The sequence below is a fragment of the Dermochelys coriacea genome, chromosome 3 (assembly GCF_009764565.3).
Source record: "Dermochelys coriacea isolate rDerCor1 chromosome 3, rDerCor1.pri.v4, whole genome shotgun sequence".
In the NCBI taxonomy this organism is placed as follows: domain Eukaryota; kingdom Metazoa; phylum Chordata; order Testudines; family Dermochelyidae; genus Dermochelys; species Dermochelys coriacea.
Genome location: NC_050070.1, coordinates 17,509,567 through 17,532,093, shown reverse-complemented (window position 1 = coordinate 17,532,093; position 22,527 = coordinate 17,509,567). Strand labels below are relative to the sequence as shown.

The 22,527-nt window shown below is 41.0% G+C and overlaps 1 protein-coding gene across 12 annotated transcripts in view; it reads right to left on the bottom strand.

Moving 5' to 3' along the window:
- Positions 1-22,527, bottom strand: part of ITSN2 (intersectin 2) — a 119,491-nt gene that overhangs the window by 17,528 nt on the left and 79,436 nt on the right. For 9 of the 12 annotated variants that reach the window (XM_038393585.2, XM_038393583.2, XM_038393581.2 and 6 more), the window contains one exon: positions 21,859-22,050. In XM_038393585.2, the coding sequence (XP_038249513.1) occupies positions 21,859-22,050 (192 nt within the window). Of the gene's footprint in view, positions 1-13,485; positions 14,926-21,858; positions 22,051-22,527 lie in introns of those variants that run through there. The other 3 variants (XM_038393586.2, XM_043510162.1, XM_043510163.1) reach the window with 1 other exon arrangement.

Genomic DNA, 22,527 nt, shown 5'->3' with positions numbered 1-22,527 from the left:
AACTCCACACCAGACATATGTGGAATAATCTGTGTCCCCAAGAAAGTCTCATCTTAATTATAGACTGGTTTAAACTCTGAAGCATGAGATTTTTATCCCCACCAAAACTCTTTTTTAGCATTAACTATGATAATTCTCTAGATAAGCTTCTTATCCATAAAAGCATCCAATCCCTCTCTGAGCCTTACTAAGTTCTTTCCCTCAACAACTTCCTGTGGCAATGAGTTTCACAATCTAATTAAGACTTGAGTGAAAAAGCTTTCCTTATCAGTTTTGAATCGGCCACACTGAACGTCCCCTTGTTCTTATATTGTGAGACAGACAGTTTCCGATTACCTGTCTCTCTACCATTCATTATCTTATATACTTTGATCATAGCTCTGCTTAGTTGTCTCCTTTCTAAAGTAAACTATCCCAATCTTTTCAATCTCTATGAAGATAGGTTTCCATGTGCCTAATCATTCTTGTTGTCCTTCTTTGAACCCTAGCTAACTCTGCAATGTTCTTTCTGAAGGCTTGTCCACGTGGGAACATGTCAGAGTGCACTATGGCATTTTTATTGCACAGTAAAAGAGTCTGGACTGCCAGTGAATGCACTGCAAGCTAGTGGTCTGCAGATATCCTGGTTTGCCATGCACTAACTTGCCATGTAGACAAACCCTGAGATAGTGTGACCAGTACTGAATACGGTATTCTAGATGAGGGTGTATATCTTTTATCTCCTTTCCGTGCCATAAGTGGTTTGCTGAATTGGACCCTTATTTGTTAGTTTACAGAAATAATCAATCTACAATGGGGTCTCTGAGTTACCAGTACACTTTTGCAAAGTTCTACTCCATAGTGCTGCCTTGGATGTTTATAACTAATTTTTAAACTGAAAGCAAAGAGGAGGGGTATTTGTTTTTACGCTGTGAATGCCTGAATGTGGGAGATGTATAAACAGAAACACATGAACATTTAACTCAAATTGTTAGCGAAAACGTTCTGTACGAACAAGAGTCCATCAAACTAACCCCGACCTTTAATTTTCCTTCACTTTTCAAATTTAATATATGCCATACTGATGGTGGCTTTTGAAAACAATCAAATCAAATAGATTGAGGTCTAATATTGGCATCAAAAACTACAAGAAAAAAATAAAGCAAATAGCTTTCCAATTAGACTGGAAAATCCACAGGTTGTTTAGATGGACAAAGCAGGTTTGAAAAGACAAATAGTCCAGATACCTTATGACAAACATCCTGATATTCACAAAAAACTTCTTCACGCACAGTGTTTATAACTAAGTTCAGCAGACGTCGGGAGTCAGTGAGAGAGAGAAAACGAATACCATTTGGAATAAGCCAGAAGCCACTAATGTGTACGAGGCTTGACAAAGCCCTGGCTGGGATGATTTAGTTGGGGATTGTTCCTGCTTTGAGCAGGGGGTTGGACTAGATGACCTCCTGAGGTCCCTTCCAACCCTGATATTCTATGATTCTATGATACGAGACCAAGAATATTAGAAGCAAGAGAGGTTTCAGAGTAGCACCCATGTTAGTCTGTATCCGTAAAAAGAAAAAGGAGTACTTGTGGCACCTTAGAGTAACAAATTTATTAAGAACATAAGCTTTCGTGAGCTACAGCTCACTTCATCGGATGCATTCAGTGGGGAGATTTATATACACAGAGAACATGAAACAATGGGTGTTACCATACACACTGTAATGAGAGTGATCAGGTAAGGTGAGCTATTACCACCAGGAGAGCGGAGGGGAAAATCCTTTTGTTTTGTAGGTTCCCCCTCCCCCCGCTCTCCTGCTGGTAATAGCTCACCGTACCTGATCATTCTCGTTACAGTGTGTATGGTAACACCCATTGTTTCATGTTCTCTGTGTATATAAATCTCCCCACTGTATTTTCCACTGAATGCATCCGATGAAGTGAGCTGTAGCTCACGAAAGCTTATGCTCTAAAAATTTGTTAGTCTCTAAGGTGCCACCAGTACTCCTTTTCTTTTTACAGAAGCAAGAGACAAGTCTTCATTTTTTTAATTTCCTAAAATCATTTTCAGGTTCCAATTCTTGAGGATGGAATAATTTTGAATAGACAAACCCCAACTTCATCATAACCAAGCCATAACCAAAGACACATTTTAATAATGCTAATACTTATCTTCTCTTCCACCCCTGGGCGTTGTGACTTCTGAACAGTTATACAGAACTTGTGCTAACATTTGCTCTCCTGCTGTGGTTCCCCACCCAACAAAGAGGGAGAGGCCCTGCAAGTCAAATACTTCTTTCTGACAATGTAAGCAGCTTATTTCCAAGCTCAAGAAATGCTTCACAAACCCAGTGACAACAGTGAAGGGAAGAAAATAAAAGACTTAAGGGAAAATGGACAAGTCTGATATATATTTTCTATGTAAAGAGACAAGATCATGTTAAAAACCATCATTTTAAAAGGCCTATATTTATATTGCAAATATTTTAACTTGGGGAGTTTTCAATCTTTTTCATACTGAGGACTCCATCTTTACAGAGAGATTGTCTCACAGACCCACCATCATCATGCAACATCCTCATGACAATTAGAGCAATTACTTAGATGAAAAATTAGTTCAAGGAAAACTTTTTAAGACAACTTTATGATTTTTGGGGGGGCCTGACTTACGATTTTTGAATGCTTCTGGTTGGCAAGACTCTATTAGGCTCTGATTTTGCAAACAAGCACATGCTTAATTTTACTTTTCCAATTTACTATGAAATCAATGGGATCTACTCATGGTAGTAAAGTTAAGCAGATGCATAAAAGTGTACCAGATTTGGTTTGGCTTGAGCTGTTTGTCAAGGTTACACTCAAGCCAGAATTAAAGAGGAGGAGGAATCAAGCTATTCATCAGATCAAAGTGAGTTTTAAAAGATCTGATGTTTCATAAACTACCAGGGCTCTAAGTGATTGAAGTCTATCAATCTGAGATTTCAACTCTTTCCTGTGGTTTGTGACATGAAATTCAGTTCCAGCTCTGATGGGATACGAGATAAAAGGTCTTAGAGCAGTCAAACAGTGTTCACACTGGTAGTACTTTTTTTTGTCATTTGTCAGGACTAACTAAGGCCTGGTCTACACTACAAAATTAGGTCAACATAAGCTGTCTTTTGTCAAACTCGCTGGGCATGTGTATACACTTAAATTGGTCTCCCACCGATATGAGCTCTCCATTATGACGACACAATAACACCACCTCCCCGAGTGGCATTGAGCCCTGGTCAATATACTATGGTCAACACAGTGTGAATATAGACACTGTGTTACCTATGTTGACCCTAACAGTCCTCCAGCAGCTGTCCCACAATGCCCGTCACTGACTGCTCTGGTCACAATTGTGAACTCTACTGTCCAGGGCTTGTGGAAACCAGAAGTCCCTCTCCCTTAAAAAACCCTGCAAATTTTTGAAATGCCTTTTTCTGACTGTCCATATTGGTGAGCACACCTAGCAGTTCTCCATGGTCACGTGCGACTGCCCAGCTGACACTGCCGATTACATGCTCCAGATGTGCTCCTGCCTGGAGTAGACAGGAGATATTGGATCTCCGGGGCTTGTGGGGAGAAGAGGCTGTGCAAGCACAGCTACAGACCAGCCATAGAAATGTGGCCATCTACTAGCAGATTGTATGGGGGATGTAGAAGAAGAGGTAAAACAGGGATCAGCAACAGTGCTGAGTGAAACCAAAGGAACTGCCGCAGGCATATCAGAAGGCCAGGGAAGCCAACAGTTGATCTTTTACGAAGAGCTGCATGCCATACTTGGTGGAGACCCCACCATGCCATACACCATCATGGATACCTCCAAAGAGCCCGAGTCACAGGCCCCCTGGCATGAAGAGGAAGAGGAGGAGGATGGGGGACGTGTGTCTGGGGAGTCCAGCTATGTCACAAGCCAGGACATGTTGGAGACTACACTGCAGTCCACTCAGTCCTGGCAGTCAAACATGGTCAAGCCCGATGCAGGGGAAGGAACCTCAGGTAAGTGTGTAATTATATTTCCCATTTCAGTGATAGCTATGTCCTGCCAAGTTGGGGATGCCATCAACTTTTCATTAATTCATTCATATGAGCGGTACAACAAAGAGAGGTAGAGTTGTTATCTGCTTTTCATTACCCTGTAGAGTTGGGCAGTGGGGATGCAGAGCAGTTTATGTACACAGGGATCCTTGAATCCTCCTGAGAGATCTCAATGAAACTTTCACGGAGGTACACTGCAATTCTCTCCAAAGGTTTCTGGGGGTGGCAGCCTTATTTCTTCCTCCACTTTCCCACACCAGTCAGTGATAACTTTGGCAGGCACCATTGCAACAAACAGACTAGCAGCATACTGTCCAGGTGGGTTTGGGACACCAGCAGCAAGTATGCTCTCTGTGCTTTTGTTACCCCCAGGAGCGAGATATCAGCTAAAATCACCACGGCTTGTGGAAAATGATGTCAGCATTCAGTGCCATTGCCTTATACTCAGAGTTTCGCACAACTAAACAATTTCCTCCTCATTTCCCTAGCCCCTTGAGAACCATTTTCACGATGGCTGGTGCTGTGAGTGGTACTGTGCACAAGCACTCCAAAGCAGAAGTGTAAATAAGCATTTCTTGTTTAAAACTTTAGGGGAGGAAGGGATTCTGAATCTTAACTTTGTGACTATAGTGACAGTGGTACCTCTGTGTGTTTTATCTGTAGTTGCTGCTATTGCAGCCTTGAGGGATTCCCCCTCCACATCCATGGAATGCCTGAAACAGATAAGGAGGAGGTTTCAGAGTGGTAGCCGTGTTAGTCTGTATCAGCAAAAAAAACAAGGAGTACTTGTGGCACCTTAGAGACTAACAAATTTATTTGGGCATAAGCTTTTGTGGGCTAAAACCATCGATGAAGTGGGTTTTAGCCCACAAAATCTTATGCCCAAATAAATTTGTTAGTCTCTAAGATAAGGAGGAGAAAGTGCTGCATCAGATGGCGAACGAAGGACCTGGAGGATGAATACTGCAGATTGTACAAAGAAGGAAAGAGCGGGCAGCAGGAAGATTCACCAGGACATAATGGGGCATCTCCAGCAGCAAACAGGCTGCAAACTGTCATGGAATTACAGGTTCAACAATCATGGACTTGCCTTTCTTTGCAGTCAATGAAGAACTCCTTACATCTCCCTCCCCTCTACCCCCCCCAACCCTGACGCCCCAATGTTCCATGTGGCATCAGGGGCCACATCCCTTTCCCTACCACTCCACACCAGGCAACATTAAGGACAACCACAACTTCAGATACACTTACCTGTAAGAACCACAGTTGATGTATGTGTAGCTAAAATGGACATGAATGTTCCTTCTCCTTCTTTAAGCTCTGTTCCATAAATTTATTAAGGTTTTAATGTATTTGCTCTTAACTTGGACAGAATTTTTTTGGAAGTGTTTTTGTTACTGAATAAAACTCTACTGTTGGGAAATAATTCATCTTTATTAGTTCCCAACAAACGATGCAGAATGCCCGACAGTAGCGAAAGCACCCACTTAGATGTTATTGTACACTGTGACACAACTCATACAATCAGTGACAACTACCATGTAATAACCATAGATGAACAGCAAGCATCACAAAATTAATAGGCGCACTACCAATGTTATATTCTTAGATGTACACCAAGCACCACACAATTCCTACTGGGGCCCCAAACTGCAGAGACAGGTAGAGCACAGTACACTATAATACATTAAAATAACAAGGAGTCTGGTGGCACCTTAAAGACTAACAAATTTATTTGGGCATAAGCCTTCGTGAGTAAAAAAACACTTCTTCAGATGCATGGAGTGAAAAATTACAGCTGCAGGCATTATATAATGATACATGAAGAGAAGAGACAAGTGGAGAACCAGTGTTCACAAGGCCAATTCGATTGGGGTGGATGATAGATGAGGTGGTGTCAATTCCAGAAGAGGCAAAGCTGCTTTTGTAATGAGCCAGCCACTCCCAGTCCCTATTCAAGCCCAAATTAATGGTATTAATTTAACACCAATAATGCCACCGGACTCCTCGTTGTTTTTGTGGATACAGACTAACAAGGCAACCCCTGATACTAGAATACATTACTATGGCTTGCTGTTAAAGTACTCTTTCAAAATCTCCCCGAGTCATATAGCTCCACATTGAGCTCTTCTGATAGCCCTTCTGATAGCTGTTCAAACTCATCAGACAGATGCTCCACCTCCACCCTTCACCCTGGTGGCAACTTTTCCACCTTTGCTTCACAGATATTATGCAGGACACAGCAGGCAGCTATAACCATTGGGATATTTTTATCACTGAGATCCAATCTTGTGACTAAACAACGCCAGCGTCCCTTCAATCTACCAAAAGCACATTCAACTATCATTCTGAGCTGCTGAGCCTATAGAGGAATCTTTCCTTGGTGCTGTTGAGGTGGCCAGTGCATAGCTTCATGAACCAGGAGAGAAAGGAGTAGGCTGGATCCCCCAAGATCACTACTGGCATTTCAATATCACAAATGGTAATCCACTGGTTTGGAACAAAGGTCCCTGCCTGTACCTTCCTGAAAAAATCCTGTGTTCTTAAAGTTGTGAGCTTCATGCATCTTCCCTGACCAGCCAACGCTGATGTTGGTGAAGCATCTCCAGTGATCCACCAGTGCTTGCATAACCATAAAAAAATAGCCCTTTCTATTGATGTACTCTGTGGCAAGGTGGTCTGCTGGAAAAATAAGGATATGCTTGCTGTCTACCACTCCACAGGAGTTCAGGAACCCCATGGCTGAAAATCAATCATCTCCTGAACATGGCTGAGAATCATAGTCCCGTGTGGAGACTATTACTGACCCTTCACACTTGCATGACAACAGCATCCAAAGTGGATTCTTCAATTCCAAAATGATTTCCCACTGAGTGGTAGTAATCGAGGGCTGCAAGTTTTCACAGTGCAATCGCCACTCGCTTCCCCACTATCAGTGCAGCTCTCTTTTTGGCATTCCTGTGCTAAAGGATTGGGGTGAGCTCAGCACACAGATTCAGGAATGTGGTCCTTGCCCATCTGAAAGTTCTGCAGCCACTGCTTGTCATCCCAAGCCTGCATCACAATGTGATCCCACCAGACAGTGCTCATTTCTGGAGTCCAGAAGCAGTGCTCCACCGTTTGCCACTGCTCCGTGAATGCCACCAGCAATTTTGAATTGGTTCTTGTTATGTCCCTCAGCAGTCCACTCTCCGTAAATTGTCATATTCTCCATGGCTCTTCTTGCAGCTCTGCAAATACCAGAGGATCGTATGTCCTGTGCTTGCAGTGCTCATGACAATACTGCAGAGCTGTGCAAATTCCATGCTTCTGTCAGAGCTGGCAGATAGTGACAAGTTCCATATGGGTTCATGGGATGTTCAAAATAGGAGTGAAAATTATGGGATACAGATGACATTATGGGGTGGAGAAAGTTGCATGATGGGAACCTGACCTCACAATTCCAGTCTCACCAACACAACTTGTTGCTGCCCCACTGTGCATTGCCAAAACTTCCGGTAAGACAGCGTACTGGACAGTGGCGAGTTGCACTCTTGGATACCTACCCAGGATGCACTGCTCATCAAAACAAGAGCTCCTGTTGAGTTGTGCACCACTGACAAAAGGAGCCAAGTATGTGCACAAGCAATATACTAACCAGAGGCGACATGTCAGTGGGTGGGCAGGCAGCGGAAAGGGTGGGGCCAGGGCCAGAGTAGAAGCCTCTCCTGGCTGTGCTGGGACACTGCCCAATGCAGCACAGCAGCAGCCTGGGAGAGCGCCTGGCTGCAGAAGTGGCAGGCTGCCCCCCCCCCGCCAGGTTTGGCTTCCAGGGACGGCGGCCAAGCAAAAGCCAGAGCCCCTCCGCCCTCCCGGCATGTTGAGTCCCTGTCCCCAGAAGCCAAGCCCAGGCAGGCAGCAGACTACCGCTGCTGCCCCACCCCATACAGGCTCTCTCCCAGGCAGTTGGCTACGCTCTACATAGCAGCGACCAGGAGCAGCTCCGTCCCACTCCCCGCTTGGGCCTGGCTGCCAGGGAGAGCAGCTGAATGTACTGGGGGGAAGCCGGTGAAGTGGGGGGGCGGAGTCCCTCCCCCTCACAGGTAACATGAGGTGGGGAAAAAGGGTGGGGAGAGTGCGGGGGCCCCAGGCAGGGGACGGGGCAGAGACACGTGGGGAGGTGATATGTCCTCCCCTTTTGCTAGTGCTCCCCACCCCCCAGTATGGGGAGGCACCAGTCATCTATGATACTAACTGCGGCGGCTTTATGGCAACGTAACTAGCACTGGCAAAAGCTTGTGGTATAGACGTGCCCTAAGTCCCTGATCTTTGAGCAATTTAATTTTCTGTCCCTGTTGCATGTTATATCCCCTCAAAAAGAGAAGCCAGTGATTGTATTGTCTTAGCTCATGCTGCTGTTTACTTGTAACTACAATTGGTAGTAAAGTCCACTTACTTGCTAATGAAACTCAATGGCCAATAGAAGTGTTACTTACTTACGGTGAGATCAACTTTGGAAGGATAAAAAAAAAGTTAACAGTGAATAAAATGTAGACGTAATTTGAAAGATAAACTGGATACTTTCAGATGTAAAACACATTTAGAAAGGGAGTTAATGTAATTGGATATTGGATTTAACCTGCATTTAGACTACATGCTCTTCTGGTCAGGGGGTGTCTACTATTGTGTTTATAGAGTGCTTATTAAAAGGTGGCTCTGTTCTCAATTGGTCCTTATGCCCTACTCTAATAAATCTAATTAATAATAGACATGGCAGAAGAATATAAGCTTTACTTGAGAGTGCTAAATGGAGCAGGAAGTCACAAATTGTTGCATACAAAATAAAAGTTCCAACACATGAATGAAAAAAATCACATAACTAGTTAGATTTCCAATATTTACCTCAAATTCTGAAGTCTGGGTCAGTTAGCTGCATTAAGACTCAGTGACAATAATTCACCTCTGATGAGCTAATCAGACAGCAGACACTAATTACTAGACTGACAGATACAAAAGATGACAATCTTGATTGGTTGAGAGGTGAGCAATAGCTTTATTCTGGACTGTAACTTCATCTCCCCTTTGGAAAATTAATTCATCCTTTTAAAATTCATAGCCATAATAAATCAACTTATGAAGGAAACAATAAGTAGATACTGATTTCTGTTAATATGAACATTAAGATTTGTCACTGTTCATACTTTGCCTCAGTAAATATCCACCTCACAAATCAGTGAATCTTGAAGTCAAGAGAGATCAAAATCTTATTATACTGGAATTTTGTAATGAAGTTTGTTTTACAATGATCAGACTGTTGGGCAGATATCGCATAGCTAGTGCATCCCATAACAGATTAAACAAAGACAAGGACACCAGAGTAAAACAAATTTGAAAGTTTATAAATAGGTTTTAAAACAATTCCTCGTCCTTCAACTATCTCCCTTCCTCAAATGCACTTCTACAAGAAATACTGTCCTCTGCTAACAGCACAACTAATCCTGTCTTTAAGACTACACGGTAAGTTTCCCAGTCAAAAAATCATCTATTCTGCCGTAGATCTGACAATTGAAGGAGTAAAAGTATATTTCAAATAACTGAATTTTTGAAGTTGGCAGCAACAATTTCAGCAACGGCACTTTGTAGAGAACAATCCTGCACTTGAATGGAAATGGACTGGATCATATAAGTCTTGCCCATCTCTAACTTTTGATCTATCTCCATATATTTCACCTCTTTGAGTTTTAAATATGATTGTATATTAATGTTATTTACTTAATGCCGGATGGTCAAAAATTTGTTGTGCTCCTGATGCATATCTGTTTTGCTTAAACAACATTTTCAAAATTCTGGGCAAGTAATTAAATTCACAAGCCATTTTTGAAGCAGTTTCAGAGATGTTTGGGTATGATTAAATGATTTGTTCATCTCCCCAAATTGGATGAAGAGTGAGTGGAACTCTTAATACAGTCTGGTAAAGAAAATATTAAAAACAAGAGCATGGGCCACTTCCATCTTGGAAAAAGGCAACAAGACTCAAGCATGTGCTTAAGTGCTTTCCTGAAGGTCAATTTGCATAGAGCAAACCAATGTGGATAACTGGTTCGCCTCCACAATGAGAGTTACTCAAAGATTAAGATGCTAAATGTGAGTACAGGGAGCAGAATCCAGCCTTTTATAAATATGCATTTACTACACTGATTCCTTTTTTCCAGGTCCACCCTAGCAAAGGAGGGCTGCAGGAAAGTATGAACAGTTACTTGACTTTCCCTCATCTTAAGCTTTTTGATTTGCTGAGATAGTATACCATTACAATTGTAATTTTAAAAGTTAAGTATGAGCTTGATGTTAATGTAGCATATGAGCCAGAGCCACTGCATCAGAAATTTTGTTTTCATTTTTCAATCTGTGCTAGCCTGTACTATGTAAATTTCAAATAAGCTTAATTATCCATTGCCACATGATCTAATCATTTGAGTAATGAGAAGTCTCTCGACTACTTGTAACAAGTAAAGTTTACTCACATGAATAAATGTGGGTGGAGGGGGAGAGGGAATCAGGCCCTTAGCAGAAAACTCTGTGGCAATTTTAAATCCAACCCTCTCTGATCAAAACTTTCAATATACTCCCCTGCACTTTAAACAGAAGTAGGATAGGATTTAGTTTTCCACATGACAAAAAAAAAATTGCTAAGCCATGTCAGCTAATTAACAGAATTTTTTTTTAACTAGGCTATTTAAACAAAAAACAACACACACAATCTACATCTTTTATGTGTCCCTTTAATAAAATACATTTGCATAGTTATCTTACAGGTTTTTTAAAAACAAAGATGAACAATTTTTTCATGCCAAGCATATCCTGCATTTGCATGATCTTAACGTGTATCCCCAACCATTAATACTATAACTTGAAAAGAACAACAAAAGATATTTCAAGGCAACACACCATTATGTAACAGTTTAATAGTTCCATTACATTAAAGTGTAATTATGCTATAGCAGCAGTCAGCACCACCATGGGCAAGGGTCTGTCAGCATTCCTATAACAGACGCCTATTTACAAGAGTTTATAACCTCACTGGTTTTAAAAAGTCACTCTGGGATCCACTTTGGTGAACAAAGCCTTGGGCTCAGGGTAATTATTCACCCATTGATAGGGGCAATTTCAATTATTATTAGAATGCACAACTTTTTACAAATGGAACTTTTACCTTTTTATGCTCCTACAGGTAATAAAAAATTGATACTTAGCATTTATATAGTGCTACATATGCCTTCAAAGTGCTTCACAAGCATTAACTATTCATACATCTGTGCCTGCAAAGGTGCCACAAGTACTCCTTTTCTTTTTTGCAAATACAGACTAACACGGCTGCTACTCTGAAACTTGTTATCCTGGGCTGTGTGAGTGCAGGGGATTGACCTGTCTAGATCTGACTGCAAGATAAGGAACTTAGCTTTGAAAGTAACACTGCAAACTAGACTCTTACAGAAATTGAAACATTTTGGTATCAGCTATTGTGCAGGTACAACAATATTTCTATTCCTGCCCCTTCTATCACTAGAGGAGTCTCCCCAATTCCCATGCCACCCTTGTAGGGCTCCACATCATGCCATCCTCCTTTGTGACAGGAGGGACTGGACCCTTTACAACTAATTTTCTTAAATGGCTGGAATGGTGGCTGAACCTACACGTCTCTCCAAGCTTATGCCTGAGAGACTGGGTCAATGTAGTCACCAAGATGCTAACATAGTTGTAAGCATCGAAATTAAACCCACATGAGCAAGGAAATTCACTTTTAAAGCTAAAATCTGTTTAGACTAAGCTGCTCCCATCTCCCATGTATTAATACAGCAGGGTTCTTTAAAATCTTGCCTTAAAATAAGTATTCTGCACAGCCTCTTCTTATCCGTAATCTAAAATGTGTATTAAAAAAATCCTTCCGTACCATTACGTGACCAGACCACATAGTTATCTGGTGCATCATGTCTAACCGGAAAAATCTGTCTGATGTAGAAGACAAACAATGTGAGGGAGGGACTGTGGTCTTTTCCATTTTTTACAGTGCAGAGCTCATAGATGATGCTCAAATAACACTGCTCTACGCAGTGCAGTTTTAGCCGTGTCAGTCCCAGGATATTAGAGAGACAAGGTGGAATAGTTAATATTTTATTGGACCAACTTCTGTTTGTGAGAGAGATAAGCATTTGAGCTCTTTCTGGCTGAAAAGATTGTTTCTCTCACCAACAGAAGTTGGTCCAACAAAAGATATTACCTTACTCACCTTGGCTCTCAAATAACACTACAACATTTAATTACAACAGAGAAAGCCCATGGCAGCATGTCTCTGAACTCAGTTCTAGCACCTATAAATTCAAATTGAATGCCGCTGTTTGTGTTTTAGTTGTGAATGCTTATTTCCAACTATGGGTTTACATGGGTCAAACCATACAGATATAGAATGCTATCCCTAATATTCAATTGCAGCTGTGTATACGTGGATAAAGCATTATTTATTGCTGAAAAATACCATAATATTATTTCCCAGCACATACGAGACAGGGCATGACTTTATTTATTTATTTACTGGGGTCTTTTAGTAACTTGGCAATCAAGGCAACAATTTTATTGGCTATTAGAGAGTTATATCTGGCCCAAACTCTCTGGGTTAAAAGCGCCTTGAATTTTGAATTTTTAAAAGCAAATGGGTCTCAAAGACACCCAGATATTGGCCTACAATAAGTGACAATTTGATACGACTCTTGTACCATAGCAGCACACTTCTGCCTGTATTAAATAGATCTGCAAAATCAGAAAATTAAGAGAAGGCAATACAGGGCAATTAGCACATTTTAATAGAAACAGCCTTAGCTAAAAATCTAATTTCAACATGAAAAAAACATTAAGTCAGCTAGAACATTGCTATTTGAGCAATTAATTAGCAGATTCTTTGCCTCTAATTAAAGTTAATTTATTTGAGAACAGAATATTAATTGAGATAAAATACAACTGAAATAAAAATCCATTTATAGTTTGATGTAGGCACCTTACTGTAATTTGTATTGCACAAAATATATCTCTCTGACCTAAGGGACACATATACATTACTAGATAAAGTATATTAAATACATAATATTTCACTCCTTTTATAGAACTTTTGGAAGAAGGCTTTTAAATCTCTGCAATTGTATTAACACTTTTTCCGGATAGTACCTTATAATATTCATATATATTGTAAACTTACAGTAGTTTGTAAACAACTTCAGATTGCATAATCCACATGTTTGTTATTTCAATCCCAAATTCAGGAAGCAAACTGAATTTAATACTGCATCTACTAGAAATTCTCTTTGTGTTGTATGGATCACAGAACTGTTTTATTAGATGAATGGTCTGCCATCAAATAGACCCTTTCATTTTAAAAGCAACTAAAAGAAATCTATTTACTAGCTTTTCCCCCCTCCTTTTAAAGTAATTTAGGCTGCTAAAAGATGCAAGATTTATAGCCCTGGAGACAGAAGTCCGGATTTTATCCACATAACAGAGACAGCATGGGCAATACAAGTGTTACCTATAACACTCTGCCCCTCAAATCCTAAACTGGAAAAGCTACCTCTGAACCAGGAGAGCGGATGGTTCAGTTTCCAAGTCCATTTAAATCCTTGGCCTTCCTCTTTCACCTAACAAGTGTGTCTACTAGTGTCTTTTTCTGGTGGTGGCATATATTATTGTGGACACTTGTATAGGAGGAACTTGACAGACCACCAATTCATTTTGTAATAGGAACAAGAACAGCTTTCAGATGCCAAAGACTTTCATTCACTATTGACCTGGGCCAGTTATGACCTGGTGTCCTACAGATGAAAGGCTCTCTATCCAATTATCAGTCTTCAGAACCATTCAGTCCTGTACCAGAACTCTTAATTTAAAAAAAAAAAAAGAAAAGAAAATGAGGGCAGATCGGTGAGTCTGACAGCACAGAGGCAGCATGGTACCAATTGTAGTAAGACTAGATGATGCTGTTCACCAAAACTGACGACAAGTGTGTTACAATGGTAAAATGTTTGAGGGAAGGTGGTGGCCAAGGGATAGGATACATCCACCCAAAGTAACTTGCAGGCCAGCCCACAAATTATATTAGCCTAGTTTCCCTTTGCCTTGAGAGAAAATGCCCCATAGTGCTACTGTGATGAGATGAGAGAAGAAAATGAAATGAAAGCATCCTCCATTCCACTTCTAAACTCCTCTCCTCACAAAAAGGCCAGTAGGAAGGCTGGACTGAATCAGACAAAACAGTTCTATGATCTAAAACTTAAACTACATGGCATACTTGTAGTCACAGTGGCACTCTGTAATGTAGAAAGGTAGGCCAGGTTTTATTTTTTGGATGAATCATATATGTTGCCAATTTAAAAAGCTCACTGTGTACAGGATTAAACTAAGTCTATCAGATCAGTAATCAGCAAACATTTCACTTCTGTAAAGTATGCACAGGTTATAACATTACAAGAAGACATCTGCCCATATAAAACAGCTCAGCTAACTTGTGCAAATAGTGGGTCTTTGTGTGTCTGAAATCCCACCATGCAAGGGATACCTTGATATGCATGCTAATGATCTATGATTATCAATAAGAAAAGGAAAAAGAACACTAGAGGAAACCAGAGTGGACAGCAGTGAAAGCCACACAAAGACCCACTATCCTTTCTGGTTTTACAAATTAATTGCAACAGTAGATTATAAAACACAAAAAACTAATTCTCATGTGGATCTAACATTCAAACGAAGCAAATGGATTGTGTCAGATATTTGAACAGGGCTGTCCACCCTGCCTCCACGCTATAGTCAAACTTGGATAGTGGGTCTCTGAGGTGCTTTCACACTGGAAGACAACATTGGGTCCTAAAAAAAAAAAATGAAGGATAAAATGAACACAAACAAATCTGAAGAGTGAAACATGAGTACTAAGGACAAAAGAAGACAGAACAACACTGAAAGGTTAGAAAGGAATGACTAACATTCAACTTTCCTAAAATAAAACATCATACCTTTCTATTCTTTCAATTCTATATTTTGTAAGCATACATCAGCAATTATTTTGCCTAAAAATAATTTTAACATCAACCATCACAGGTGTTCACCAATACACTGCAGCTAATTCATTCACAAAAAAACCCAAAACCCTTTCCCATGAAAGATTTAAAGGTGTATTACTAATTAATATATGTGGACCTAAATCACAATGGGTGAAATCCGGGCTTCAATGAAGTCAATGGCAAAACTCCCACTGACTTCAAGGAAGCCAGGATTTCACCTACAAGATTAATAGCAAGAAATTACTGCTCCACTTTCTACATGCTTTGGAAAATACTTGCTCAGATTAAGAAATGGTTACAAATAAAATTAACTTGCTGATTCTGGTCAGTTCCCATGTGAAATGAAAGTTGGTTGCCTGCTGAATATATGTTCATGTCACAGAAAGTACCGTTTCAATCTGCACAATTGTTGGAAGTCTCATTTTAGAAGCCAATGACTTCATGGGCATAAACTATATACTGAAAATTCTCTTTCCTGAAAGAAGATTCACTCTTCACCTAATCTAGGTCAATTTTGTGCAAATATTAGGATGAGGGCTATTAAAATGTCATCACAACACAAGGAACTCCTCTACCACACCACAATCGCCCTCAACTTGGCTCTTAAACATTTAATTCTGCAGGTCACTAAGAATGGATCTGGGATGATTTAACTGGGACTTGGTCCTGCTTTGAGCAGGGGGTTGGACTAGATGACCTTCTGGGGTCCCTTCCAACCCTGATATTCTATGATTCTATGATTCTATGATTCTAATGGTGGCCCATGGACCACAGTCTGAAAATCAGGGAGATAATACACTAGGATCTTCACCTGCGGCTGTAAAATGTCCTTTGTGTATGTCAGATTTGTTTTCCCACTTTCAAATACCATCACTTTCCACTGACTATAACAGACACCAGGAGAAAAATGAAAGGTCTTTAAAATATATACTAGACTTCTCAAGCTGTGTTCACTTCTTTGAGGTTTTAATTTATGAACAGGTCCTGAGCACAATGCATCGAAAAAATTCTGTGGGAAGACTCTCCCACTGATGTCTACAGCACACTTATGCTAGTTTCTGCAGCCAATTTAAATAAGTACAAGAAGCTTATTTTAAAGAAAACCAGTTATGCAGTTGGTAAATTATATATATTTTAAAATGTTGTGATTTTCTTCATTTTTAATTCTCCCTCAGTGTTGTTCTTCCAATCACACACTACAGACATCAGGGGGTTGATGTAAAATTCCCCTTCTTTGTACAGCTCTATGCAATTTTTATATAATTGAAATATAACACTAATGTGAAAAAAAACAACAGGATTTTCAAAATGAGGTTTCCACATATGCCTCTTTGTGTGTGTGTGTGCACTTAAGTTACACATGCAATACCTGATGTATGCAGGCATATTTGGTAGGTGCACACAGAGCAAGTTAGATACTGAGCTGACTACGTGTAAACACATGATTTGAAGTCACATCAGGAATGTGTATGTTTAAGTTTAGACATATGATTCTTGACACCAGGGACTGAAATCTGGGTCTTTGCAGACAACCACTCAACATAAAAAAAAATAAAGAGTGCATCGTAAGCAGGAATTTAGAAGAAGTTTTACGTCTCTTCAAGCCCTACTTCCTGTTTCCCTTTCCCTTCCTACTTCACTTGGTTCTTTTTCAGACATTAGCACAATGTCGGGTCTATTTCCTTATGCTATCCAAGCAGGGAGTGTTCTTGTGACTATTGCCCTGCCTGGATATTTTGCACCATCAAGCAGGGGAAGAATTTTGAGATTGAAAGTAAACTCCCTAGTCATAGAGCATATGGATTTATGGATAAGGCTCCGTTTTAGTCACAGGTATTTTTAGTAATACGTCATCATGGGCAGTAAACAAAAATTCATAGCCCATGACCTGTCCACGACTTCTACTATATACCCCTGACTAAATCTTTGTGGGGGGGCAGCCCGGGGGTGCTGCAGGTGCTTGGGGGGGTACCCCTGCTGGTATTGGGGGGGGAGGGTTGGCAAGTCCAACAGGCTCCCTACCTGGCTCTGCACCTGCCCGGAAATGGCAAGATCCCCCTCACTCAGCTCCTAGGTGCAGGCATGGCCAGGTAGCTCTGTGCGCTGCCTCCACCCAGAGTGCTGGCTTCGCAGCTCCAATTGGTCGGGAACTGCGGCCAATGGGAGCTGCAAGGGTGGTGCCTGCAGGCAGAGGCAGTGTACAGAGCTGTCTGGCAACACCTATGCCTAGAAGCTGAGCGAGGGGGATGTCATCGCTTCTGGGGAGCCCTCCAGATAAGTGCCACCCAGAGCCCACCTCACCCCATCCCTTGCCCCAACCCCCTGCCCCTTTCCACACCCAAACTCCTGCTGCTGCTAGGGAAGTGGGGCGCAGTGGCCTGAGACTGCCCGAGCAGCAGCTGGTGCGACTGGCACAGGGGCTGCCTGAGCTGCCACCAGGCCAGGTGCACCGGCCACTAAAAGAAGTCATGGAAAGTTATGGAATCCGTGACCTCCGTGACAAACTCGCAGCCTTAATTATGGATGATGTAGTACAACTACACTTATGTCCACAAAAGTGAGAGCTTATAGTAAATATGATGCTATAACATTAATATTTGTTAAATTTGCCCCTTCATGCTTCCTACTAAAAATCCCATTGAAGTTCCACTTCCTTCACATATTCCACTGAAAAATTTCATGCATTTTCCCTTCCTACAAAGTTGGCTATGTTGTGTGGTATATAAGATCCAGCAAGCGGCTGGTACCCAACTCTGCTGAAACACATGAAATCACTTTAGCAGCCAAAAGACTTTGGCTGTAATTTCTGAACATGTACTTCATTCACTTACAGGATTAAGTTCCTGAACCTCAAAACATCAACAGGATTGCTTCTTAAATCAGAGACTTCTTGATAGAGACAACTGGAATAACCAAGCACTAGCTGATGGTTGCTGACTGCTATTGGTAGGCTCTCTCTCATTCACACGCTTGCAAAAGAAAATTTTGTCCACAACTGGCAATTGTTTCTGTGGAGGATGCTGGTACTCAAGATCCACATTTGGGAGGAAGCCAACTTAGCAACATGGCAATGAGCAAATAAGAACTGCTTATGTGTCTAATTATGACCCAATTTCAGGACTACTTTTGTTGGAATTAACAACATGCATAAAGATCCTGCACTTACTTTTCATGCTTCATCTACATGAATCCCAGTACTTTAAATACACCTCTCCCTCCTAAACCAATACACCCCACTATGCCACAACTGCAGGACGGCCTCCATTGGAATGAAATACATGAACTGTTGAATAGTACATATCAACACCAAAACACACTGCAGAGAATGGGAAGTAAAGAGCAGTTCATAGCTGAAAGGGACATGGAATTCAGGTAAGTCAATTTATCAATTCAGATAAGGCATTTATCTAAACTGAAACATAATCAGGACACTTGGGCTAACATTTCTATCCTTTTGGGATATTCCTCGGAATTTTTAATGGTCACAAGTGATCAGGACTTTGGTTTTACAAATGCCCCAAAGTAATTTAGCAATTAGGTGGGATTCTGTCTGTATCCAAACAAAAAACTCTCAAAGCACTGGGTTAATGCCGAACCTGTATCTATTTAAATCAATTTATACTATGTGCTATTAAGATATAGATCCACTCTGAATTCTGAATGCTTTTTCTATGCTGGGACAACTACAAATGGTAGCACTTGCAACACCAGAAGGGAAAAGTGAGGTATTTCCAGTAGAGATAAGGAGATGTTAGTACTGTTATACAAGGCACTGGTGAGACCTCATCTGGAATACGGTGTGCAGTTCTGGTCTCCCATGTTTAAGAAGGATGAATTCAAACTGGAACAGGTGCAGAGAAGGGCTACTAGGATGATCCGAGGAATGGAAAACCTGTCTTATGAAAGGAGACTCAAGGAGCTTGGCTTGTTTAGCCTAACCAAAAGACGACTCAGGGGAGACATGATTGCTCTCTATAAATATATCAGAGGGATAAATACCAGAGAGGGAGAGGAATTATTTAAACTCAGTACCAATGTGACACAAGAACAAATGGATATAAACTGGCCATCAGGAAGTTTAGACTTGAAATTAGATTAGGAGGAACCATCAGAGGAGTGAAGTTCTGGAACAGCCTTCCAAGGGAAGCAGAGGGGGCAAAAGACCTATCTGGCTTCAAGATTAAACTTGATAAGTTTATGGAGGAGATGGTATGATGGGATTTTGGCAATTAATTGATCTTTAACTATTCATGGTAAATAGGCCCAATGGCCTGTGATGGGATGTTAGATGGGGTGGGATCTGAGTTACTACAGAAAATTCTTTCCTGGGTATCTGGCTGGTGAATCTTGCCCACATGCTCAGGGTTCAGCTGATCGCCATATTTGGGGTCGGGAAGGAATTTTCCTCCAGGGTAGATTGGAAGAGGCCCTGGGAGTTTTTCGCCTTCCTCTGTAGCTTGGAGCATGGGTCACTTGCTGGAGGATTCTCTGCACCCTGAAGTCTTTAAACCATGATTTGAGGACTTCAATAGCTCAGACAAAGATGAGAGGTTTATTGCAGGAGTGGGTGGGTGAGATTCTGTGGCCTGCATTGTGCAGGAGGTCAGACTAGATGATCATAATGGTCCCTTCTGACCTTAATATCTATGAGTTTATGAGAAAGTTTACTTTACTTTTGCCAATTTACAGCAACACTTGTTGCCCGATCAAGAGAAGAACGGAATTAACTGAAGAGCTAGGGCCTGGTATGTAAAAGAGAAATTAAAAGCTGTGACGCAGGACCTCCTGGTGCCAACTAGCAGGTGGCCCGGGGGGCTGCATAGAGTTTTACAGAGATCCTCTTGGTCAGATATCTGCATAATAGATCTCCAAAGGGTGGCATGCAAAGTCACTACCAAGAGCCAGTAGCCCACTGGTCATCATAATCATTCCAAAACATATGTACAGATAATATTTAAGGAGTTATGTATCTATATGGGAAATTATGTTCTTAAGGTCCTGGAATTAAGGCAGGTCACTAAGAGGTGGCATACTTCAGAAATGTTCCTTTCAGGCAGAAGGCAGCAGATACCTGTCCCACTGTCTTGTCATTTGTGTACTGTATGCCTCACGCCGTAGGCCTATTTGCATACTGCACCAAAGGAAAAAGAAGAGATCGTAAAATCTACAGGTGAGGAAATTCACAGCATGACACAAAACAGCTTGGGATATCCTGTTTATGACTAACGACAAGGGATTGTAAGGATATATCTGGGGGCACAAGGAAACAAACAAGGTCCTTTGCCTAGGGGGCAAGCTGACAGAGTGTCTGTCTCATGAAAGGAGGGCCACAGCCCATTCTGGCTGTAAATGCAGCAAGGATTTTGGGTGAGCAATACTCTACAAGACATGATAGTATCTTGTTAATTAAGTCTAGGCTCTAGAATGCACATTATGATTTTGTTTTACACATAACTGTTTATTTTCAATACTTCTAGTTGCTATTACTTGAATCTTTATGCTTTGTTAAATACACTTAGATATGTTTATAGTGAAATCAAGTATAAGTTCTATGTGTTCAGTGGAGCAGTAATCTGAGGGGGAACTGGTGAGCTGGGGTTTGCTGTTTCCTCGGAAGCAATGAGTTTGTGAACACTGAGTGTCCAGTAGACCAGGACCTGCCCAGTCCTGGGAGATACTTGGAGGGCTTGACGATTGGGAGTATAACAATAGCTAACTGGCAGAGAAACAGCAGAGCCTGCAAGATGTAGAGGGAGTGCTTGTGTTGCCCATGGCTATTCGAGCCGGTGAGCTGACCCCCCAACAGACACAGACAAGACTTCCTCACGCTAAGGGCAGTGGTAGTAAGGTACCCCGGGAAGCGTCACAAAGCCATTAAGGTTTGTCCCAAGCCAATAATGCCTTGGGTTCAGATGACAAAACTGATTTCATCATGCTGTCCCTGACCCAGGATGAAAGGCTGAGGGAGTGAAAACTGTAGTGACCTAGCACTGGAATGAGAGGCCAAAGACAGAACTTTCACAGTGCTTGTATGTTAGAAAGAGAACATAACATGTATCCTTCACATTAACTACACAAATTTGTACTAGAATTCAGTCTCCAGCTTGCCCCCAGATAATCCACATTTGTTGATCTTGAGGATGTGCTGCAAAGCCCATCTCTTTCTCAGGATTTTGAAGAAGCAAGGATGATTTGAGGGTTGGGATAGATATACTGTAAGCTGGGATTCACTGGTTAGGGTGGGGATCTTTTTCTTTCCTTTTTATAGTTTTGGGAAGCTGCTGTGCTTATGTTTATTTTTTTAAGTTGGTATGTACTTTTAATGTATTCCAAAGCTGCCTAAAGTCTTGTGATAGGTGTTTTTCATATTTTGTAGAAATCCAAAGAAAGAAAAAATAATAAAATACAGTAGAACAAGTACATCTGCATTGACCGAGAGACTCATTGCAAATTACCAAATACTGTGAACAATTTAAAAGCAAGGTTAATACATCATAAGTGTAATGTTTATTTAGGGGCCTCACAGCAGCACTGCTGCTACTAAACCTTAGCTGAAAAAATGGAGTGACAATATTTTAGTGTAGATTTGTCAAATGGAAGAGTGAAGTTCTAATGGGTGTGTAAGTACATCAGAAGTCCTACGGCTCCTAGTTCTAAGTACAAAATAGTTCTAAACTCAATAATTGAATCTTAAATCTTAGAAATGCAATACAAAATTCTTTCAAAAATTATTTCTTACACTGTTGGCTTGGATCAGAGTCTGTGGTCATCTTCACATAGTTTGAAGGAAAGAGACCTGTCACACCACCGATTTCTCCTTGCCACCAATCTGCATCATCTTTGCTCAGTACATTAATGATCTGACCTTTGGAGAAAGTGAGCTCATCTTCATTGTTTGCCGCATAATCATACATTGCTATTACTTGACATACTAGGAAGAAAAAGAATATTCACAACAAGGGTTAGCACAACTTCTAGTATAAGGTAAGTCAGAGTTAAGACTGCATAAAGCCCACAGAAAATATCTATGAGACGAAAACCATTTTCAAGGATAAACCAAAAAAATCAACCCCAGAAGATATCATCTTGATGTGGGAGTACAGTTTGACTGCGCTGTCTTCCCCTTTTATTAATAATGTGGTCAGTGATATATTAAATTAACTTTGTTTTTTCTCTCTAGTTCCCAACTTTACAATTCCATCTACTTGGATAATTAGATGGTTCCCATAACCATAGCATCTGTTCACCTTCCAAATATTCAAACATAAAAATAAGTGAAACATCTTTCTCCCCCTTTCTGCCCAGCCTGTCAGAGAAACATATTAATTATTTTATAGTGGATATCTGTGTGTGAGAAAAAGGTCTGTGTGTACAAAGAATGTATAAAAAGCTAAGCCTCAGAGAGAGG